General features: G+C 29.4%; 3 protein-coding genes across 3 annotated transcripts; 2 read left to right on the top strand and 1 right to left on the bottom strand.

Moving 5' to 3' along the window:
* The first annotated feature begins 18 nt into the window (after window positions 1-18).
* LOC134832103 (cytosolic Fe-S cluster assembly factor Nubp1 homolog) lies at window positions 19-1,146 on the top strand. Its single transcript, XM_063846006.1, has 2 exons — window positions 19-125; window positions 187-1,146. The coding sequence occupies exons 1-2, from the start codon at window positions 107-109 to the stop codon at window positions 1,101-1,103; spliced, it is 936 nt and encodes a 311-aa protein (XP_063702076.1). The 5' UTR covers window positions 19-106; the 3' UTR covers window positions 1,104-1,146.
* LOC134832094 (putative tRNA pseudouridine synthase Pus10) lies at window positions 1,100-2,770 on the bottom strand. The gene is made up of 2 exons (XM_063845995.1): window positions 2,583-2,770; window positions 1,100-2,523 (listed from the first exon to the last, which is right to left on the bottom strand). Exons 1-2 carry the CDS (start codon window positions 2,700-2,702, stop codon window positions 1,150-1,152), a joined length of 1,494 nt encoding a protein of 497 aa, XP_063702065.1. The 5' UTR covers window positions 2,703-2,770; the 3' UTR covers window positions 1,100-1,149.
* A 2,037-nt stretch (window positions 2,771-4,807) lies between these two features.
* LOC134827858 (atypical protein kinase C-like) lies at window positions 4,808-22,976 on the top strand. The gene is made up of 4 exons (XM_063840713.1): window positions 4,808-5,367; window positions 8,390-8,832; window positions 8,914-9,034; window positions 22,879-22,976. The coding sequence occupies exons 2-4, from the start codon at window positions 8,671-8,673 to the stop codon at window positions 22,905-22,907; spliced, it is 312 nt and encodes a 103-aa protein (XP_063696783.1). The 5' UTR covers window positions 4,808-5,367; window positions 8,390-8,670; the 3' UTR covers window positions 22,908-22,976.
* The last annotated feature ends 1,108 nt before the right edge of the window (window positions 22,977-24,084 follow it).

Below are 24,084 nucleotides of genomic sequence, written 5' to 3'. Positions count from 1 at the left end.
TGTTGACAACGTGCTTGTAGCGCCATCTGGCGACTTATCACTTTCATTCGTCTCTCGGTTCTTTTAAAATCACAATAAATTTTTTGCTATTTTTTAAAGATTTCTAATGGCAGACACAGTTCCTGGTAAGTTTTAAACTATTTTCCCCATCAGCTCATTAAAAAAAATAAAATTTTCTTCTTTTAGAACACTGTCCTGGAACGCAAAGTGAATCCGCTGGCAAGGCTTCTGCGTGTGCTGGATGTCCAAATCAGCAGATTTGCAGCAGTGGCGAAGCAAAAGGACCTGATCCCTCAATTGCCTTAGTTAAGGAACGTCTGAAAGATGTAAAGAACAAACTTGTCATCCTGTCTGGCAAAGGTGGCGTCGGAAAAAGTACTGTCACCGCTTTATTATCACGAGCCATGGCCCAAAATAATGCAGAACAAAATTTCGGAGTGCTTGACATCGATATTTGTGGTCCGTCGCAACCTCGAGTCTTCGGAGTGATTGGCGAACAAGTTCATCAATCGGGATCTGGATGGAGTCCCGTTTACATCGAGGACAATTTGAGTCTGATGTCGATTGGATTTCTCCTGGGAAGTCAAGATGACGCGATTATTTGGCGTGGACCGAAGAAAAACGGCATGATAAGACAATTTTTGAGTGAAGTTGATTGGGGACAGCTGGATTACTTGATTCTCGATACGCCGCCCGGTACTTCAGACGAACATCTTTCAGCTTCGACGTATTTAAATGGCACTGAGGGGAAATGGGGAGCTGTTTTGGTGACGACACCACAAGAAGTTGCCTTGCTCGATGTCCGCAAAGAAATTTCGTTCTGTAAAAAGCTAAAAATTCCCGTTGTGGGCGTCATTGAGAACATGAGCGGGTTTGTATGCCCCAAATGCACGGTTCAATCGACAATTTTCGCCGCAAAAACCGGAGGAGCTGAGAAAATGTGTGAAGAAATGGCAGTTCCATTCTTAGGGAGACTTCCAATTGATCCGAGACTTGCCAAATGCTGTGATGAAGGAAGAAATTTCGTTGAAGAGTTTTCCGATAGTCCAGCTGTGACATCGCTCATGGCAATTGTCAAGAAAATTGAGACCCATTTCGCTTGAATTTGTTAATTTTTGTAGCATTTATTAAAAAAATATCAAAAATTTCCTATGAATTTGTCGAATAGTCGATTTTTGGGGGCCAATCGAGGTCGATTGCCATCACATCGAGTGCCACCAAGTCAATTTCCTCGCCGATGAGACTCTTGCAACTAGGATGCGATCGTCCAAAGTCACTATGAACCAATTCCTTGACATAAGTACCTGCTTGAGTTGTCACTTCCAGCACGAGAGCTTTGTCCGAAACACTTGTCCTTGACGCTCTCATGCAATAAATGCGTCGCGGTCTTACCAGCAACGGTCTCCGGTGCAAAACACGAATAGGAGTCGTTTGATTTATCGTAAAACCCTCGGGAAGTGTCAATTTTTGCAAAATTTCGTCCGTGACAGGTACTTTTAATGCACACAAGGCACGATAAACTTTCTTTTTGTCTTCTTCGCCGTGTCGGAGCAGCGCTGTCGACTCTCTCGTCACTACTTGCAGGTCTTTGATGCTGATTTTTCCGCATTTATTTACTTCATTTTCCATTTTTCTCGCAATTTCAAAGGGGATATCAGCTTTTTTTGCATCAGGAATCTCCAAAATGAAAGGACGACCATCATCCAAGCAACGCACGTCGACATCCTCTCTTCCGCTTGACGAAAAAATGATTGTATTCTCAGGCACTTGGAAAAATTCGTAAATTTGCTCCGTTATGTACTGCTGAACACTGTCTTCCATGACCTTTTTGCCATCCAGCACCCACGGGCTTTGACTCAGGCGTCGTGAAAACTTGCAATAACGTCCCGCCACGAAGACAATTGGTCCATTGACCTTCACGGAGGTCATTTCGAGGGTGTATGAAGGGATTTCTGGCGGCACTGGATACTGTTCCTTGAAACGAACAAGATTTATTTTGGCTGGTATGAAATTCTGCTCAAAGGCATTTCGTGTGAGGAATTCTTTTTTGAATTTTTTCGACATTTGGCTGCGATCTTTGAAGTATTTCGGGTTCACGAGAGTTAATTTTGTCAGAATTTCCAACTCGTTCTCGAAATTAAACTCAAAAGTCACCAAAATTCCATTCGCGTTCGGGTCCAAGGGTTTTTTCAGCACTTCAACAAGTTTTTGGTTCACAATTGCACGAAAACAATCCTTGATGGGAATATCTGGAGGCTCGTCTTGTTTAAATTCGCCCGGAAATCTCTTCAGCAGTGTCACCCAAAGAATTAATTGTCTCAATTGCAGGATGATGGGAAAGGAAAAGGCTGCCGAAACTGTCGGGCAGTCATATTTCGGAAGATCTGGATGAGTTTTTAGTGCCTCAGTAATTTCATCGATGATTTTTGATTGAAATAATCCGAGACATGCCACACAGGGGTTTTCCTTGAACTTTTTCGGGTCATCTTCGGGTGTTGGAACGTCTTCCAGAGTCACTTCTTTCTTCAAAATATGAAAAAGTTCGATTAATATTTGAGAAAAATATAAAAAGATGGTCTTACTTTTTTGAGAGATGCAAAAACATTCAAATATTCCGATCCCTTGCCTTGCAAATAGCGCAAACAGCAATGCTGACACGTTCCGATGCTCCTTAGGAACGTATAGAGGTCCTGGTTATTCATTTTTCATGTGAAAATTTATTTATTTTTACGGAAAATGTAAAAAATTTCAGCACACGAGACAGAATCGGTAATTGGTAATCGAATCGGTAATTGTTCAATTTCATTCGTCTCGCGAATTTTGAATAAAAAAAACGTTCATCATTTTGACCACGTGACCAGAAGCAGAGATTTTCAGATATTTTTCCAAATTATTGAATTAAACAAATAAATTCTCAAAGTTCTACAAGTATTTTATTTTAATCAGAAGTATTTAATGGAATATATTTCAAAATTTAGGGGAAAAACAAAAGTTCTTAGGGACTCACTGATGATTTTTTTCGTTGTTTCCTCCACGGAAAAGAGAAAAACTTTTCCTTGGTGCAAACGGAAACCGTTCAAGAACATTCGCATTAGAAATATTCCTATGCCATCAAATACGACCTCTAACTCTTCTTCGATGCCAAATTCTGCATAGAGTTCCGCTAGAATTTTTTTACACTGTAAAAAATTTACGTCTCGCGGTGCGAGATGTGCAAAATATCAATTTTTGGCTTTTTTGAAACAATAGTAGGTTTGCGGACCTATGTTTCTTGGCGAAAAATGACCTACTTGAGACAACGAATAATTCTAGTGAAATTTTTTTTTCCAAAAATTTTGATTTTCGACTAAAAATTCAAATCATGAAAATCGTCAAAAACCGAAGTCAAAGTAAAAATTTTTAAGAATTTCCACGTCGAGATTACGTTGATTTTTTACTGTGTATGTTCATTTCTAGAATACAAAAAAAAATAGTTAAAAATTTTAAATTAAAAAATAAAATTTTTACCTCAAGCGGTAATTTGGCGAGAACGATGTCTGGAATTGCTCGTTAACCGATTTCTCCAAATTCAATCAAATTGAATCAGATTCTTGATTCAATCAAATTTATCAAAGTGTTTGGCATTGGCTCTGCCACAATAAAAATTTGGATTCGGCGAACGTTGTGCTCTTTTATGATGATGCTGGTGTTTTACGATCGCGTTGCCCGGTAATTGCCGTAATGGTGTTAAGCACGGGTAATACCTACCTCAACTACACGTCCTCCTGCCAAAACGACATTTCGCCAATTAGTCATCCGGTTCGAAGTCGATGTTTGACCAATGTATGTGATAAAATTGGACATTGCAACGTCAACCATAAATGGTCTTAACGGATAACGAGCTTGGAGTTCATCATCTAGTTCTAGAAAAGCATCGTCGTCGGTTTTTCGCAACCCATATACGGAAGGATTTACTAAAAGTCTTTCGTGACCTCTGCAAAAAAATTAATGCATTTATTAATTTAACTTTCTAGTCAAAAAAAGAGTAAAAACTAAAAAAATGAAATAATTAAAAAAATTAAATTTTTAAAAGATTATGAAATTTTCAAGATCAATTTATTAGGAACATTTTCGAAAAAAAAACATTTTTCCTCCGTAAATTTTAAAAAATTTGAAATTTTTTATGGTGTCTCGCGGAATTTTTTTTTTGCGAGACACCAATTTTTTACAATGTAGGTCTACCAGATTTCACTAAAATTTAATTTTTCTCTATAAAATTGAACATTTCTGACTCAAAAATTACTAAAAATTATATTCAAACATAAATTTCGAAATCTTTTCTTTAAAAATTGTTCAAATTTTTTAAAATTTCTTGAAAAACGGCCAATTCAAATGTCATTCATTTCAATTTCGCCCCTCAGTCACTGTGGATTTCGCATGACATTCAGTCACGATTTAAAGTCAAACTACACTAGTCCCTCTCTTATATATAAGAATTTGGGGGACAACTTAGTTGATATGAGAAAAATTAAAATATGAGAATGAGGATCTATTTTCAAGGAAAATCAAGAATTTTAATCTTTTTTCTTTAATATTCGTCATTTATGAGTAATTTTTTTATTTTTAAATCTTTTTTTATTCAAAAAAGTACAATTTTCTCGTAAAATAAAAATTTTGTTCATACCCAAAAAATTGACAACCTCTCTTATATCAATGAAATATCAATTTTGACAGCATTTATTGAAATTTAAGAGGCTGTCAACTTCAAAAAAAGATTGATATATGAGGGGGATGATATATGAGAGGTAGATATAAGTGACGACCTAGTGTATGAGAGTCAACAACGAGTAGAGCTTATTTACTGCTATTTTGTGTGTTTTATCGCCTTAAATTGTGCCTAAGAAGCTTCCAGAGCCCACGCGTGTGCAACCAAACTCAAAATACGCCACAAATCGAGACTGAATCGTTGAAAATTTCCCGAAAAAACTCAAAAACTTGAATAGTGCGATTTCGACAGAAACCTGTTGATGTTCACCTCACAAGTTTAGTAGCGGTGTATTTATAATTGTTCTATATTTTCTATTATTATTGCTATTTGTTCTATATTTTGCTTATTACATAAAGAAAACAGACAACAAAAAATCGTGTGGCATCAAAAAAAAGTGAAATTTCGAAAAATTACTAAAAAGTTATTATTTCAAGTTCCGAAGAAGTTTAAGTTATCGATTCAACAAAGTGCTTTTTTTTTGTTTTTACAATTGTTACAATTTACCCAGCTAATTAGATTCTTGCGTATTAGCGTAAATATTGTGTTAATTGATCGCATACATTCGATTTGCAGTAACTTTGCCGTCCACAACAAACAACGACGACGACGACGAGAACAAGGTATGGAATTGCAATTTATTTATTCTTCTGTGTCTCTCTCTCTGTCGCTATTTATTGTATTAAAATTTTGCGTTACGTTTGTCTGGCTTCCGGATATTTATTCGCGACGAGGGGGAATTTATTGAACTCCAGTGAACACGAGCCACTTCTTCTTGTGGACTAATCCATTCGAGTCGTCATTGCATGTGATTGAAAAATAATAAAAAAATTAATCGTCCCTCTACGAATTACGCGACAAGCATCGATTATGAGTCATTCGTGCGCTGTACAAACACTTTTTTATGCTGTTTGATTGATAAAAAGATCGTCTACTAACTAACATTCCTATAATTACGATACAATGCAAACGTAAAAAAAATAAACCGACAACCGATGATACACAACACCTGTATGGCGGGGGTTACAATGCGGCATTTCTTGTGGGTTGTTGAAATAATCGGTGAAGAAATTGTAAAAAAAAAATAAAATTTACTTATTGTGGCAGGTTTCTTCAAGTTGAAGGACTTTAAAATCATTTTTTTAAAGATATTTTTTTAATTAAAAATATCATTTTTTTAATTTGAGCCAAATTTATAATCAATCAAAGAAAATTTTATTTTTTTTTCATTTTTTAAATTTGTTTAAAAGTCGAAAATTAAAAATAATTTTTTTCTTGCAATTTTTGGTAAAAAAAAAAAAACATTAAAAAAAATTGAATAAAATAATTTTTTATCAAAGATTTTATTTTATTTTTTTTAATGATATGTTTGAGAGACAAAAATTAATAATAATTTTTTTTCTTAATTTTGATACAAAAAAATAAATTTTAAAGATTTTTTTTTTATCAAACTAGAATATAAAAATAAAAAAATAATAATTTATTTAATTAGGTATTAAATTAAAAATATTAATTTTAAAAAATCATTTTAATTTAAGAATTATTTTACAAAATATTTATTTAATTTTATTTTTTGAAATATTTTTTTTTATAAATAAATAAAAACAAAATTAATGTATTTTATATTTTTTTCGATTTTTAACAATTTTAATATTTTTGAAATGAAAAAATTAAAAATATTTTTTTTTCTGAATTTTAAATTGAAAATTACTTTAAATATTTTTTCAAAAAAAAAAAAAAAATCGATCATTCCAAGTCAATATCTCACTTGATTGAATAACGTTACACCACCACAGTCTTGGAACAGATGAAACATATTGAAAATATGAATCAACGTCACGTTTTAATGTTTGTTTATAGAAATGTCTTAGTTTGTTTTGCTTGGCAGAACGATTTTAAATGTTATTTGTTCGATATTCGAAGGATTTTTTTTACTATTATTTTTTTTTTATATTTTGCAATTGTTACTAGGTTGATTTTTTTTTTTACATTTTTCGTGACGGTGGTGTAAAAGTGAGAATTGACACGTTCTGTGGAACTTTCACTGATCGGTGATTTTGAACAACAAATCAGAGGCTTAAAGCAAATGAAAAATTTCATTGTATAAAAATTTTTATTTTTTAACAGAAATTGATACATGCACAAATTATTTGCAAATATGATACGCATCCTCATGGAATTTGCGTGGTGATTCAATATCCCTTTATCATCGTTTATTTTTAAAATCCCCATAGAATTAAATATATTTAGTGGAATAATAAATTCGTGTTAATAAATTTGTATTACATGTTTGCTTTCGGGCAGAAGAATTGGCCAATCATGAACACGATGGATATTAACAATTTAAAAATCCATTTCAATCTGTTCCATTCTGGAGGCAGAAAAAATGCAAAGATAAAGTATTCATTTTAAATTGATTCAAATATGATTTTTCCGAATATATTCTCGTAATATTAATATGCAGACAAAAAATAAATAAATAAAAAATTAAATCTGGCCAATTTTTGAATATCAGAAATTCTGTTCGAAAAAAATATGATGAAATATTAAAAAAAGTTAAATTTAAAAATATTTGTAAAAACAGTTTTTGAGTTGAAAAAAAAAAAAATAAAATTTTTAAGAAAACTAAATTAATTTTGTAATTTTTTGGGAAGTTTAATTTTTAAAAATAATCAAAAAATTTTTTTATTATTTTTTATAATAAATAAATAATAATAAAATAATATATGATTAATAATATAATAAATAACTGAAGTAAATTTTATTTAAAATTCAAATTAATTTATTAAATTTTTGTTTTTTGAATAAAAAAAATGTTTTTTAATTAAAATAAAAATTAAATAGTTTATTATATAACAATTTTTTTTCCGGAAAGCTTAAACTTTGATTAAAAAAAAAAAATAAAATGAAAACAAAAATTGATCCTCCAATTTTACAAGCCCTTTAGCTCATAAACAAAAATATGAAATCTGTTTGTAATCGTATCATATTTTTTAAAAATTTTAATGATTGAATGCATGAAAACATTTTTTTATGTTTGATACGATAAAAAAAAATAAACTTTTCATTGATTAAATGAAGATTAAATTGAAAACAACCAGTGGGATATGAGATGAGCCTGTGTGCAGGCAATATTTGCAATGAAAAGTGTAAATAACTACACTCTCGAGTAATAATTTTCCCTGGCAAATAAGTTTTTCTGTTCTCTCCCGTTCTCTCTCGTGTCTATTGGGACAAGTACATGCCGGATATGAAATTTTTCTGCCGTTTATTTGTTTTATATCTGAAAATAAATATTGTCTCTCATTCTCGTCTTTCTCCTATATATGACGATAATTCAATTTTCCCATTTCTCACAAGAAAATAAAAGAAGACATAACACACAAGAGACATTTTTCATCATCATATATTCCTCGTGTCTTGTTTTACGAACCGATTGTATTGTCTTGTCTCGTAATATTTATATTGACTGATTCATTCGATCGTAGAGAGGGTTAAACGCCGCAAATTAGCCGACTTTTCAACGGGAAGCCAGACAAAAGTGCGCCCCATCTAACAATCATCTTTCGACAGTACACCGCAAAATAACAACAACAACAAAATGCTGATAATTACAAAATTTTATCTTGTTTACTTTCATTTCAGTATATTTGTCATCAACAATTCTCATACTTGTACGATATAATAAAATAAACCATAAAATCTTGTTGTGTACAGAATTTATCTGAAAGAAAAAAAAATAATAAAAAAGTGTTTTTTGTTTTGTTCACGTCGAAAACTTACACACATTTAACCCACATAAACAAAGAAAAATAAAATTATATAAAATAAAAATTAATTAAAAAGTAATACAAACAGACATTTAAAGTGAAAAACTTTTGCAAAAAATAAAAAAAAATTAAATAAAATTTTGTGTCTTTTGTGAAATGCCTACGCAGAACATACAAGACGAAACAATGGTACAAGAAATTAAAGTTAAAACTGTGTACAGTGGCGAGGTAATGATCCATTACATCGAAGATGGAATCACTTACGAGGATTTATGTAAGGAGATTAGAGGTATTTGCCGATTTTCACCGGATTTTAAGGTAAGTCGTTGTCAGTGAAAAAAAAAACTAACAAACAAATATTAAAACAAGCATTTTTGTGCTCTTTGTTCACAAACGCAGGATTACACTATAAAATGGGTGGATGAGGAAAATGATCCTTGTACGATTTCCACTCAGATGGAATTGGACGAGGCCATTCGTTTGTACGAGGTGAATCGTGATTCGGAGCTCGTTATTCATGGTAAGTTTTTTTTATCTATCACTTTTATTCTTTAAACAAATATCAGACAAACTCTTATCATTTTATGCTTTTATTTGAATGAAAACGTGATTCAGGTGCGTTGAAAGCCTTTGAGTGATTTGATTTTATAGTTTCGTGGAATGCATTTAATTTATTATAAGTGGTGGGCATGTGTGTTTCCTTTTTGGTGCATTTTTTTGATTTTTTGTGCAAACACTTGAAAAACTTCTCATGAAAAAAAATTTTGATTTGAAAAATTTTTTTTTGTTGAATCGTTGAATTAAAAAAAAAATTCTTAAAACAAAAAAATAAAATATTTATATGAAAAATCAACCATCAATATTTTTTAATTTTTTTTAAATTCTTTAAATTTTTTTTAATGGTCAAATATTTTTTTTTGCTAAATTTTTGAGAAATTTGCTTATATTGACTATTAAGTTCATTTGAAATTCTATTCAAAGTCATATTTTGACTTAAATATTTATTTACCTTGCAAAAATATCAGGAACATGTAACCTCGTTTTCTGAAAATTTACCAAAATTAAAGAGAAACTTCAAATTTTTAAGAGAAAAATTTACAATTTGAAAATTAAATTTTTTTAAAAATGTACATATAAAATCAACTTAATTTAGGATTTTTTTCATAATTTTGGGGTAAAAAATTGTAAATTTAATTTTGGGAAATTAATTTAGTCATTTTTTTTTAAATTAAAAAAAAATTGAATTATTTCACATTAAAGTGATTTTTAATTGATAAGTAGAAATTATTCAATTATTTTTTTTAATACACTTTTAATAAATCTTTAACAAATAAAAATAAATAAAATTAAATAAAATAAAAATAATAAAATAAATAATTTAAATAAAGAAATAAAATTAAAAATAGTTTATAATGATAAAAGTGATAAAATATTGTTAAAATTAGTCATAATAAAATTTTCATATATTTCAAAATTTTTAGTGACAAATGTAAAATTTTTATAAAAAAAAGTATGTTCTAATTGGTTGAAAATGAAATTTTCCTTTTTTTACAACCCAGAATTAAAAAAAAAATAGTTTTCATAACTCGTTGTCGTCAAAATTAAATTAAAAAAGCCACTTTTAATAAAAAATGTCAACATATTCTCCTAAATTAAAATAAATATGATGATGATGAAAAGTAACGACAAAGGCTTTATGCAACACAAAAAAAACAATGTCCAATTTGCTGATCTTAATTGAAAAAAATTACAAAACAAACAAAAAAGGCTCTTTCCATATTAAAAAGTGCAGTAAAATCACTGTCACGAGAACAGGACTTTCGATAATCTCCTCTGTTACCAACTCAACAAAAAAAAAACACCATGTCATATTATTATTATTTTTATTAAAATGTGTACTTTTTCGTCCTACAAGAGAATCATCAACGCGAAAAAAAAAATATAAAATTTTTGCGGATTTAATTTTGAAATGTTGGAGTTGTCTGAAATTTCGTGTGAGTGGCGCGCAATGCACTTTTTTTTGAACATAAATCTGTGTGCGAAAAAAAGTGTCTTGAACCGTTGGAGTGGGAGGAAGAAAAAAAAAAATTAAATTGGCAGTCATAACGTGTCCAACTATAAAAAAAAGATGAAAATTTTTATATTAATGTCAACCACGGGAATGGAGCAAAAAAAAATTTAAATAGAAGCGTTTTAGTTTGAAATTGCTTTTTGTGTAAGTTTTTTGCCTTCACCCGGGGTGAAAAAACGTTAAAAGTAAGTTATGGAAGGGAAACGAATCAAAAAGCGCTCATGTCGTTCGTCACGCATGCATGACGTTTTTTGTTAGTTTTTAAGTGGTTTCATCTTTTGTGGGCAAAAGTTGCATGCATTTCATTCAATACTAAGCTCTTACGTCTCGTTTTCGTGTACAAAGCATGTATGGAGGGAAAACAGAAAAGTTGAATGGCTCCTGAATTTTAAAAAGGTATTAAAACGTTAGATTATGTTTGCATAACTAAAAAAACGTCTAAGAGGAGTAATTAAAATATTATGAGAAAATGGTTTGTCATTAGAGATAGTCGTAAAAGTGCATTTTTCGCTAAGATGTTCCACTTGACTAAATTATTTTTGTTTAATTTTTATTTAAATCTTTTATTCGAGACACTAAAAAAATTTTTTTTTGTTTAAAGTAGAACACCGCAAAGTACTTTTAATGTTTAATTGATACTAATTCAGATGTTCAGCAGCAACGCGTGTGATCTAGATAAACTTTTAGTTTTTTTCTGTGGCTGCATCCGTTGAAACTTTTTCTGACGCATGCTGCACAATTTTTGCGAATATTTTGACATAATTTATTTTTCTGTGATTCAAAAAAAAAAAAAATCATAAACAAGACATCAAAATTATCGGTAAGTTAACTTAATTGAGCAAAAAAAAAATCACATAATTTTGTGAATCGTTTATTTCACGAATGAATGGACATCCACAAAAATTTTTACAAACACAATTTATATTTTTCGCTATCTAACTTGCTACAACGCAGTGAAAACACACAAAAGCCAAACTTTCGCAGCAGAAAAAAAACTATGCGACAGAGCAAAATTTTTAAACCATTTCAAACAAAACGAAACAAAATTTATACACGCAAAATATAATGTGTACCATCATTTGGGATAATGTCACAATTTTCAACATTATCCACTCTGTCTCTCCCGTTCTGTGAAACATTTTTTGATGAAACAAAAAAAAAATAACAATGTTTCAACTTCTACCAACTTCCATCCAAAGTACACTTGTAGTACGACTAAAAACCCACATTGTTGCTTGGAAAAACAAATTCGGACAGATTCTACGGCGTGCATGTGCAAACAATAATAATATTACGTAAATATGTTTAAATAAAAATAATAAAATCCAAAAAAAACCCATGATTATGTGGTGGTGCAGAAAATGATATTTTAAAAAGTTTACAACTAACTGCCATTGCCATGAACAGGACATTACATTAAAATTGTGTGTGTGTGTGTGGAGCTAAAGCGAGGATATAAGGTCAGGGTGGGCCTGATTTTGGTGAACATTTGTTTAATTTGAGAGAGATTTTTAACATTTGTGAAGAATGGAGGTCTGATTTGCTGAAAATTATCAAAAATATTTTTTTTTACAAAAAAAAAAATTTATTTAATACAATGAGATTTTTTTTCAAATTGTATTATTTTCTGAAAAATTAATTTTATTTTGAATTATTTTGATTTAAAAATAAAATACAATATTATAATTTTAAATTGCAATTTTATATTTTTTAATTTTACAAAAGAAAAAAAAATAAATTAACAAAAATGAATTTTTGTTTAAATAGGTTTTAATATGAAAAAATAATAAAATTTGGTATAAATTAAGTAAATTTCATTGAAATATTAAATAAATTTTAAATAAAAAAAATAAAGAAGTTACACGCAAAAAAAAGAGTTATCAGTTTATTAGTTGATTTCTAGTATTTCATACAAAAATCATCTCAAAAATAATTAAAATACACTTTACTATTTATTAGTTAAAAATTAGTAAATTATTAGTTAAAATTTCATTTTGGTTACCAAAAACTAATAACATCAGTTTTTTAGTAAATTTAGTTTTTCATCCATTTTTTACAATTTTCATAAATTTTTTCGATTCTAATATTCAAAAATTTTTGAAGTGTGATGATCATAAAAAAATTAAAAATGAAAAATATAAAAAAAAAATCGATATTTTTTTTTGTTTTTTTTTAATTTATTAAATTCATTTTTAATTTTAACTTTTTTTTATTACTTTTAATTTTTTTTTAATTAAAGATTTTTAATAAACCCGCGACTTTCGCCTATCATTTTCATTAGTATCCCCTCCAAGCTGTTTAATCCTTTTATCATATTATGTAATTAATAAGCTATATATAAAAAGTATTAATTTAATAATTTTTTTTTTAATAGTTAAAATTCAATTATTGAGTCAGTTTTAATAAATATTTGGTAATTTAAACTTTCTAATCACGAAAATTTATTTAATTTTAAATTAAACTTTTTATTTGTGTAACATAAAACTGAAATTTTTTTTTTGTAAAAAAATATTAAAAAATTTAAAAAAAATGATTTTTTTCTGCGTGTAAAAATAAACAAATTGTTTTCAAAATTTTAGCAATAAAAAAATATTTGAGTCCAATAATTTTTTTTTGCCCTTTTTCTATTGCTAAAATTTCGATTTTTTTTTTTTTTAATTTTGTGTTTATCGTTTAAATTATGTAATATAAACGAATTTTAAAGTTGAAGATAAAAAAATTAATTTTAAAAATAGATAAAAATCGAGTTTAATTTTAATTTAATTTAATACCGTTTGAATTTCGTGTCGATGTTCAAATGAACGATGTACTTAATAAAATCTTTTTAAATAATTTTTTTTTAAATCACTGAAAAAAAAATCTTATGACCACCCTTGTCAGTCAGCCACATATCTATAGATAATATGATGGAGCAAAAGTTAATGCTACTTTGTCTTTATTCTTATATTACACATGTAGAGTAAGCGCGTTATTATCATCTATATACGGGGAAAAACGTGAACAAACACCGAAAAAAGCAAATTTTGTTACATATTTTAGTTGGTGTTGTATTACTCTCTGTGGCACACTGTGTTTTACACTTTAAGCATTAAGTTAGTTTGTAACTTATTTAAAGCAGGAAATTGTGCATGGGAAACCCATTAAACAGGAAAGGATGCCAAAACATGAGAATGATTTCAACTGAGTCAGAGAGTTGTTCGTTTTTAATAATACAACAACAACAACAACAAAAAACGAGGAAAAAAACAAACGAGACCATCATACACAAGTTTTATTTTTCACCTAATTTAATTTATCTTACATAGTTCCGATGTGGATGAGCATTATAAATGGAAGGGAGAAAAGATGTTAAAAATTCACAGTAGAAAAAAAAATTCTGAACACTGAACTAAATTAAAACTAAACAGAGAAAATGGGAAAAATGCAACAAACAAAACAATGTTGACTGTGTTAGCTTTTTTTTCCAGGAGTTCCCTACTTTTTTTTTGTTAGTTACTATAACGAACTGATCCATTCATTTAGTGCACTTTCATGTGAGCCAGAGACGAGGTTAGGTAACAAAAGTATGTAAAAAGTATTTTTTTGTGCTATCTCTCGTTCGTTCGCCAAAACATGATCCTTTTTTCCTTCCAACGGCATTAATATTACACGAGTTTCCGCTCGACAATAAGTTGCTTCGTGCTCTTTTTTCCTGTTGTTATTTCGTTTTGTGTGAATAAGTTGTTTCTGGTCTTCGGTTCTGTTTTCGGGGGTTTGATGACGAATCCAAAAAACAAAGCGGAATGTTCATCTAAAAAATTTATTCATTAAAAAATCTCGTTGTTCGGCATGCAAAACAACTCCACTCGAATTCCGTTGAATTGTTCATGACGATGACGGACGAGAGAACGGTAAAATTTAAATAAAATATTTTTTTTTGTTGCTTCATTAGAAAAAAAGGGGGTTCTCACCAAAAATTAATGGTCAGAATGGGCGGACGAGAGAAAACCACAACCGCAGACTCTTCTTTTTTTTTCGTAATGAACGACTGACTGGCAGTTTATTTATATTTTTTTATTGAGTCTCTCATATGAAGAAGAGAGCATTCTAAATTAATCCTTAATTTGTTTATTTTTAAAACTTTTTTGTTACTTGAAACCGCCTGACTAGTTTTTTTTTTGTGTTTTTCAAAACTTTATGCATTTAGGAGGAACTTTATTTTTCGAACAACAATTAAAAACTAAAAAAAAAAGTAATAAGAAAGTATCAAGTTCCGACATCTACTTCACCATAAGCGCACCATATGTAACAAAATCCTTAAACTAAAATTAAAAGTATTCGTTTAAAATTTTAGTTTAACCGCGTTTTTTGTTTTTTTTCGATTTTCCTTGAATTTTCCGAGTTTTCCACGTGTTTTTAGGGTTTTTTCGAAGATTTCCACGAATTTTCTTTATTTTATTTCACAATTTTTTTTTATTTAATTGTTAGTTAGTTTATAGACTTTTACGGATATGTTAAGATTCGAGGAAAATTCTTCAGCACGTCTATGTTAAAAATTTGTGAAAAATCAGATAACTTAAAAATTTTAAGTTTTTCCGAATTTTTTTAAGTTTTCTTGACTTTCAACGAGTTTTGAATTTTTACGAGACATTTTATTATTTCAAAAATTTTATTTTTTACAAATTTCCTAGTTTTCCACAAATTTATCTAATTTTCCTGGACTTTATGAATTTTTCTCAAATTTATTTCATCGATTAATTTTTATTTAGAAAAAATTAATTCAAAATTTAGCACAAACTACTTGAATTGCTTCAATATGAAAATTTTGAATTAGCAAGTGGCAAAAAGACTCATCAGTACAGACAGACGGACAGACAAAATTAAATTTAAAAAAAACTCAACATAAATTTTAAAATGCGATAAAAATAACGAGGAAAAAACTAAGCGCAATGTTTATTAACAAAACTCGCTTTGAAAATGGAGGAAAATAACAACAACCTCACATCTCCCACACTAAATTGGTATGTTTATAAGAAAAACATAATAAGACGACGACGAGCTTTACTAACACACCAACGCTGTGTGTTGCAGAAGTTTTTGTCGAGAAACGTTATTGTTAAGTTAGTTATTTCATTTACCGAAAAAAAGCACGTCGATGTTGGAGAAAACCTCGAACAAGAGTGTATTTAGTTATTTCAAACACCCAAAAGATTTTTTGGAATGTAAAAAAATACGAAAAAAGGTGAATGCAAAAAGTTTTCATCTTGTTCTGTTATTATAAAAGTTTTCTTCGTATATTTTGTAATTTTGATATTTCACATGAATTTCACGTAAATAACACACACGGCGAACTAGACGACGACGACGACGACGAAAACGACGAAGATGCTGAAGAAAAGGCTGTTCTGAATCCATGTTATTGTTGTTGTTGTTGCTGGTGTTATTATTATTATTAATTCTTATTGTATTGGGTGCAACATACACATCCACCCACCCAACATCCAATATGCATGCCAGAACTACGTGTAAAACTTAAATAATAATATTGTGATAACCTTTTCCTTAACTGTGTGAAAACTGCGTGTGTTGTATTGTGAATAGCAGCAGGGATTCATTTCGTTTATTGCTGTTATGATTATATAGTTTATTATTGTTTGTTGTTAAGCGACTGTGATATGTATTTGAGTGTAATAATAAACCACGACTTAGATAATAATATAATGGAACTTTTTTTTTCGCTCGTATTCGGGATTCACACATTTAAAGAAATGAGAATTTTATTGTTAAGTTATGCTACGGAGATAGTAATAATAATAATAGTAGTCAGTATAATGTAATGATGGTGTTCGTGGATGGCAAATAAAATGGTTATAATGGCAATTTGAGCGTAATGAGAAATTTTCACGAACTATTGACCTTTTGGAAATTATCAAACTTTCCATGCGACATGGCTTGCATTTTATTCGATGTCAACAAGTTTTTGTAGAATTCAAATGAGCAATTAAAAATTATGAAAATTACATGATTTTGGAAAAAAGATTCATATTTTGCCTTTCTAATTATTTTAGGCTAGAAAATATACTTGTAAATACTGAAAAGTCATAAATAGCATCTATTAATTAATTTTAATTATTTAAGTTTTTTTTTTAATTATTTGTTAATTAAAAATAAATTAAATTTAATTATATCCTCGATTATATCTTAAATTTTTATTTTTGATATTTTAAAAATTTTTAATTTAAGAAAACTTATGAATTTTATGAGAAAAAAAAATTTAATAATGAAAAAATATATAAAATTTTTTAAATTAAAAAAAACTGAAATTTTTGAAAAAAATATTTTTAATCTAATAAAATTTAATATAAATTTTTTGAAAAATATTTTTAACTTAACGAAACAAAAAAAAAAATATATAAAATTTGAGTTTCAACAAGAACCTGCTTTTTTTTTTGAACAAAATTTATTTTCACAAAAATTTTTTGTTTCGAGTGCGAGAAATCTTTTTGAATAACACAAAAAAGTCTTTATTTTTCAAATTTCTCAAAGTTTTTTACGAATAAAAACACAAAATTTTTATTTTTAATTTTTATATCGCTTTTTATTTCAAATTTTTAAAAATTAAAAATAAAAATTTTGTGTTTTTATTCGTAAAAAACTTTGAGAAATTTGAAAAATAAAGATTCTTTTGTGTAAAATTCATTTTTGTTAAAATTCCATACTTTATCATAAATATTTAACAAAATACCTCAAAAAATAAAAGTTTAAAAAATTCAATAGATTTAAGTCTTCTAAAGTTTTAAGTGACTTGTGAAAAAATTTACAACTAATTTTCAACCCTTAAAGTCACTGTAAAAAGCGGATCAGAAAAAAATCACGACTATTAAAAATAATTGAAAGACACTTCAAACATCTGTCCCTCTTGCAAATGACAATTTTTATCTTTTCTTTTCAAAAGCAATCATTTTTTTACAAAAGTTCTGAAAAAGACAAAAAATCATAGAAAAAGACGACAATGCTACCAGAAACTTTCTGCTACTTTAATTCGAGAAATGACAACAAACTAACTGCATTTCATGTTTACAAGGCAAGCTTGCATTTGTACGAACAAAATATGGCCTCTTTTGGTGTGAAATTTCATCATCGTCTTCTAACTTCTCTGTTTCTCTTGCACGGGTTAAGTAGAAACAAAAATAAGATGAAATTGAGAAAAGTTTCAAAGGACGATTGCAATGTTGAGAAAATGACACTTCAGTGCTGTTTTAACACCTTCTCTTTGTTGCGATTTGTGTCGAAGTATATTTTGTAACTTCATTACTACTGTGCACTACTTTTTTACTTTGCTTTAAATTTTTGTAAGAAATCTCAAGTACACTTTTTACGACTCTCCCGTATAATGAACGAAAAGTTTTTTACATAATTCGTACATTACCACAAAAATCCCCTTTAATCACACCAAATCCTCATTATTTTTCATCGAGTTTTTCGTTACATCACCGTTGTGCCTCTTTTTAAGTACATTCTCAACTCAACTAGTTTTTAGATGCTGAAACATGATGATGATGACTGAAAGGTAGATTTTTAACCGAGAAAAAAATATACGAGGAAATAGGTAAATTTTGATGCTGGTTCCAACTTCTCATTTATAATTTAATTACCATAGTACTCCTTCATCACGCTGCTTCATGCGAAATCTCGTGTATAGATAAATATAAATTTATAAATTTTTCACGAGATACGCAAAATTTTCATCTTTACGAGTCGAGTTGAGATGTATAATAATGACGAAAAATAATGAGATTCGCCCGTTTTTTGAATTCTTGTCTAGTCTGGCAGCAACTCCCTATCTATAAATCTTTTACGCGCGTACCCCACTTTTCTCTTAATTATATTCATTAACCACAAATGAACAAGGAAAATAATGGAAACGTGCATTGTCTTGTGTACAAAACGCCAACGTATTGAATGTCAGGAGAAAATTGTAAGAATTAGAAGACGACTTTTATTTCTTTTAAAAAAATTTTTTCTTCCCTTTTTCTGCGTCAACATCGTCGTCATTTAATGTAAATGTTGGTTTTGACAATAGCTATTAACGTTGTTGTTTGAAATATGTAATCATCATCGTGTGTACGCTGCGCGCCGCCGTCAGTTGAGTAAAATCTCATGCAAGAACAATGACTTCGCATTAACTTGGGCCATTTTTGGAAATTATCGTTTAAAAAAAGACGGCATCGTCTTCAGCTTAATTCCTTAAATATGTCATCAGCAACGGAATTACAAGAACAGTTAAAATATTATTGTTGTTCAAGGATAAAGATGGTTATCGCCCGCTTCTTGGATGTTTTTCTCATGGATTTAATGGAGGGGTGGATTTTCGGATTTATAAAAATTACAAAAAAAAAATATTCAGTTTTGATGACAAGAGATGATAGTCGTTGATGTTAAGTAGATAATATCCTGGCAAGTTTTTGATTGTGACTCACACCCATACTTCCCTACTGATTGAAAAGTGGTTAAATTAACCTCGAATGTCACTGAATTTTCGATAGATTTGAAAGGAAGGGGGGAGATGAGCAAAATTACATCCAAATGGGATCCAAAATTACAATTTATTGTGAAAGATTATATCGTGAACGCGAAATCACTTATTGACTCTTCTGGAAGTTGCAATCTCAATTTCAGTCATTCAAATTTTTTAAGTTTTTGGATAATTTAAGTTTCAGATTATAATATTTCACTTTGACGGGGATTTCAGTGGTAAATAAAAATTTTAACGTTTCATATAAGTTTTTTTTCGTCATTGACTTTGACTTACTTCAGCTACAGACCAAATAAGGTGTTGGCCCAGACAGATTCCTGACTGTAGAAGGACTCCTTTTTCAGCTTGTAGGTATTTGAACTCCCTTATAATTGATTTAACTCCTTTTTTCAATGGCTTGTGACAGACATGGGTGACTCAAGAATTCAAATTGAGTATCCTTCTGAGTATCTGGCGGAGTTTCGTCATTTCGAGTTCATTAGTTATTTGCTTCATTTCATACGAAATCTCAAATATTTGTTTCTTCATAATAGATTTAAGAAAAATTTCAATTAAAAAACAGCTTGACACACCTTTTGGGTTTTCAAGAGAAATGAGCAGTTAGTTTAAGGCATTACAAAGCAGTTGAAGCTGGACTATTTACCTGTTCGATTTTCGGGTAGCGTTGAAATGACGTAGCGGTTCGAAATTCGTCAATCAAGATATCGCCTTAAGAAGCTCTCCAGCTACTCATTGTCCACATTGTATTTAATTTTCGATTTAAGATATAACTTTTAAGTTTTGTGGCTCTGAAGTATTAGTAAAAGAAAAAAAAACAAGAAAAAGTCCAAGAATTAAATTTTACAACTAAAAATAGAAAAAAAAACTTAAAATTAATTTTTGTTAACTCAAATGTGCTTCAAAACCAAGAAAAGAGTTCAAAAATTAATTTTTCTCACCTCAAAAGCTGTAAAGACTCAAAATCGATCATCAAAAATTTCATATTTTTCCAATAAAATTCCTTAAGTGGTAAAATTTCGCGCCTTTTAAATTCGTAGGGTCGCCAACATTGTCAGAGAGACGGTCATCATGCTGTGAGTGTCGCACGCCCACTGAGAAAAAATTTTAATTATATGAGAAAAATTGTTTTTTAACTTTTCACAGAAGGATCCAGACACGTAAACAAGCCGACGAGACGAAAATCTCTAGAAATAGTCTGCCTTTGTTCAGTTAATATCGAAATAAAAGCTAAAGAAACAAAACGGCATTATTATCTGACACCTCTTTTATGAACGATTTATCTCGTGCTCAAATGCATTGAATAATTGCATATGGACGTGCCTGCAACACATGAGGACTGGATGTAAGGCGGATTTTGTGCTCCATTGTAAGTGAATGACGACGACGACGACAATAAAACGATTGTACGTGGTTTCAGAACTGATCTTGCATTATTGCCGAGTATTATTGTCTCTCCTTGTGCTGTGCATTGGCTCGGGCACGAGTGAGAACAAAACTATATCATTTTTGTGATGATGCTCAGTCTCACATCCGCTCGTCTTTATTCTGGGGGAATTTTGTGAATGAATTTAAGCACCTTCCGTTTTTATGTAAATTTCAATGCGTCGCTTTGCTATGTGAAAATGCAATAAATATCCATTTGTGTGCAGTCATTTGGGCATGCAAGCCATGGCAATGAAATGTTGCTGGCGACAACGACAACGATGATGCATAAAGTGAGAGACTTTGTAAAAGAAAGAAGGAAATCCAGTTCATTTTCGTGCGGATTGTCTTGCGGTTTTTCTGTTTATTTACAGATAAAAGAGGATTTTGCACTGCCACTCTCGATATGAGTGAAGTTTCCCTTGCAGTTGCTAACCAACAATTTTCGGCAATGTCAATCAAGCTAAATAAAACGGGTTGTTTATATTTCAAAATGTTACTCGAGAGTCATCGTGGGGCTGCATTGATTTCGGCAATGTTTTTGATCAACATAAAAATGTGCAAATAATAATTCTGAATGACTATTCAATTCACATGATGATGTCTTTCGAGCGAGCTATCTATCACTCTTTTCATTGCGCTCCACTGTTCTATTTACTGAAAATCCATTTTTGGTTTACACATGGTTGCATCCAAATAAAATATTTTCTACTATTGCGAAAAATAAAATATACACACATAAAAGTCTGATTGCAAAAATATGGGAGAAAAATATTGAATGGGCAAAAGCAGTATTTTGCAGGAAAGGAAAGCAAGCAGAAACACACCTACATGTTAGTAGATTGTGAAAATTTTTCGTGTTTCGATGTTTGATGATAAAATCTTTTAATCAGTATCAAAATGGTTTTTGTAACGAAAGAGCTTAATTTTGTGTTTGAATTTTTGTACTTTTTTTTTTAAGAATTTTAAAGGTTTAAATAAATTATCAGAATTTTTTTTAAATAAGAAAATTTATGAAAAGCTGAGAAAATATTTAACATGGTGTCTAATTTTTTTTATCTCAGAAAATCGAAATAAAATTTTAAAATTATTTTTATGATTATAGTTTTTGATAAAATTCAATTTAAAAAAAAAATAGTATTTTAATTTTTTTGAAATTATTTTCTAAAAAAAAAATTAATTAAATAATTTATTTTAAAATTTTAAAATATATTTTTTTTTTGAATTTTATCAAATGTTAAAAATTTAATAAATATTTTTATTTAAAAAAAAATATATATATGAAAATATTTTAGTTTAACATTTTTGCACTAAATTTTAATATTTTATCATTTATATTAAAATTAATTTTAAAATCCGGGATTTTGGTATTTTTTAGAATGGAATCCTCCATATATGAAAATATTTTAGTTTAAATTTTTTATCATTTATATTAAAATTAATTAAAATTAAAAAAAAAATTAAGTTCAATAAATAATTTTTTAAAAAATATTTTAAAAAGAAAAACCATTTAAATACTAAATTTAATAAAAAAATCTATATTAAAAATTTTTAAATTTTCCTAAAAAATAACGGTTTTGATTTTTTTAAATAAATGTAAAAACTTTTAATTAAATTAAAATTTTTAATTTTTTTAAAATTAATTTTAAGCCTTCACGCTTCGCAAAAAATCTCCGTTTTTCGAAAACCTAACCCTCCACAGTGCAGGTTTAGGTTAAAATTTATGTATCTTTTTAATATATTCAGAAAAACTGCATTTCTCTCTATTTTTCTCTTGTTATGTGAGTGTGTGTGTGGGCTTCGATTCGCACATGCCAAGCCATTGTGTGCAAGCATAACTATAAAGACATATTCGAGGTGTTGAAAATATAATGTTGCCGCTTTTCCTCTTCTTTTGCTTCATGAAACGCCAACGCCAACGACGACGACGAGGCAGAAGCAAGCCAGCGGAAGAAATAAATAAAGTGCAAAGGAAATATTATTAGAAAATCACAAATGTTATGAATGGAATATGAATGTGTGTGTGTGCGAAAATTTTGTCTTCGTAAAAATTGATACTTTTCCATTGAATTGCAATTTTGCCTCGTTTTCACATGTATACCTTCCGCATGAAAAAAAAGGAAAAATCGCAAAATGTGGCAAAAAGCAAGAAGAGGAAGAAAAAATATGTTTGGAATGTAATTGAAACGGAAACAAATTTCTTACCATATTTATAATATGACGGAATATTTTTTCTGTGGGTGCATGTATGTTAAATTAGACGCTTACGGTTTTATTACTTTTATGACTTTCTGTGCAATTGTGCAATATATAAATAATTTGCATTTCTGTTTTTTTTTCTTTCCTTTTTCTATAGGTGAGTCTTTTGTGCAATTTTCAATGTAACTTACCTGGATGATGTTCGTTGCTGGTAAAATCATATATGCCACAAAATGTTGCTGCAACGACGTGGAAAATGTGTGAGTACGTGAACAAAAAAAAATACAGATCGAAAAGTTATTACATTCTTTTGTCATATTTTACGATGATGTTTCGCTTTTTTTATGATTTTTTTATTTATTGAATTGATGAGATGTTTTTTAATCAGAGCGAAATATTTTTTTTTACGATTTTGCAATTTTTCTTTTACATCCAATCAATCTTTATTAAAAGCGAATTAGGTTACGTTCTTTCGTTACACCGCACAATTGCTGTCTTTAACGAGAAAACGAGTCTTAAATAAACTATCAATGATTGCCGCAACTTATCTTTATTAGTAATTTCACACCAACCACTTTATCCCCACACTTACACTTGACACAGACACACACACACGTAGATAAATAGACGACAATAAAATTACCTTAAGTGGCGTGAGATATTAAGCCATAAATTTCCTTTTAATATAATATCTTTATTAGTGAGTGCGGAGGAGAGGCCACCGCATGAATAAACAAAAGACATGTTTCCGTATCCGTAGCGATGCCGGTAACCATAAAGTGTAGCAGGCACAAAAAACTTTTCTAAAAGGACCTTGAATGTGTGCTTTGAAATTAAATCAATATTATCTGGCAATAGAAAGCCATAACTCTTTATTTCGGTTGCGTCTAAGCTGAGCACGTTCCGTAGACGCTACGCGTAGAATATCTATTAAATTAATAACATATATAACAGAAACACAATATTTTCTTCTTAATTAGAGACTATACTTGTGTTTTAAGTGAAACGATACCTCTTTTACATTATCTCTCGTAGACGCAAATGTGGCTCTACGCACGCACGTGTAGTGCTCTTCGAATTAATGATCTCTTATTAAGATTAAGGAACCCATATGAATTATTAATTAAGAGTTATATTTCACAATTTTGCTTTGTTTGGTCTTCATCTGTGTACAAATTTGCGCGTCGTCTACGCAGGAAATAGCGATCGCATGTAAGGCCACCGACCGTCGTCGACAACCACAATGAAAACCCCATGTTTCGGTAATATTTCTTTTGTTTTGCGTTGTCTGCTGTTTTGTCCCGTAGAGCTCTGAATTTGCTGCGTGTATTTTTGTTAATTTTTGCTTCAAATGCGGTGATTT

Source organism: Culicoides brevitarsis, chromosome 1 (assembly GCF_036172545.1).
Source record: "Culicoides brevitarsis isolate CSIRO-B50_1 chromosome 1, AGI_CSIRO_Cbre_v1, whole genome shotgun sequence".
In the NCBI taxonomy this organism is placed as follows: domain Eukaryota; kingdom Metazoa; phylum Arthropoda; class Insecta; order Diptera; family Ceratopogonidae; genus Culicoides; species Culicoides brevitarsis.
The sequence above is the reverse complement of the archived record's forward strand: the minus strand, read 5'-3'. Positions and strand labels throughout refer to the sequence as shown.

Coding starts and splice junctions, on each gene's coding strand:
- LOC134832094 (XM_063845995.1), bottom strand. CDS start 2,702: ATGAATAACCAGGACCTCTATACGTTCCTAAGGAGCATCGGAACGTGT. Junction 2,524..2,582: donor TTTTTGCATCTCTCAAAAAA/GTAAGACCATCT, acceptor CATATTTTGAAG/AAAGAAGTGACTCTGGAAGA.
- LOC134827858 (XM_063840713.1), top strand. CDS start 8,671: ATGCCTACGCAGAACATACAAGACGAAACAATGGTACAAGAAATTAAA. Junction 8,833..8,913: donor GATTTTCACCGGATTTTAAG/GTAAGTCGTTGT, acceptor TCACAAACGCAG/GATTACACTATAAAATGGGT. Junction 9,035..22,878: donor TTCGGAGCTCGTTATTCATG/GTAAGTTTTTTT, acceptor CTTTTTCTATAG/GTGAGTCTTTTGTGCAATTT.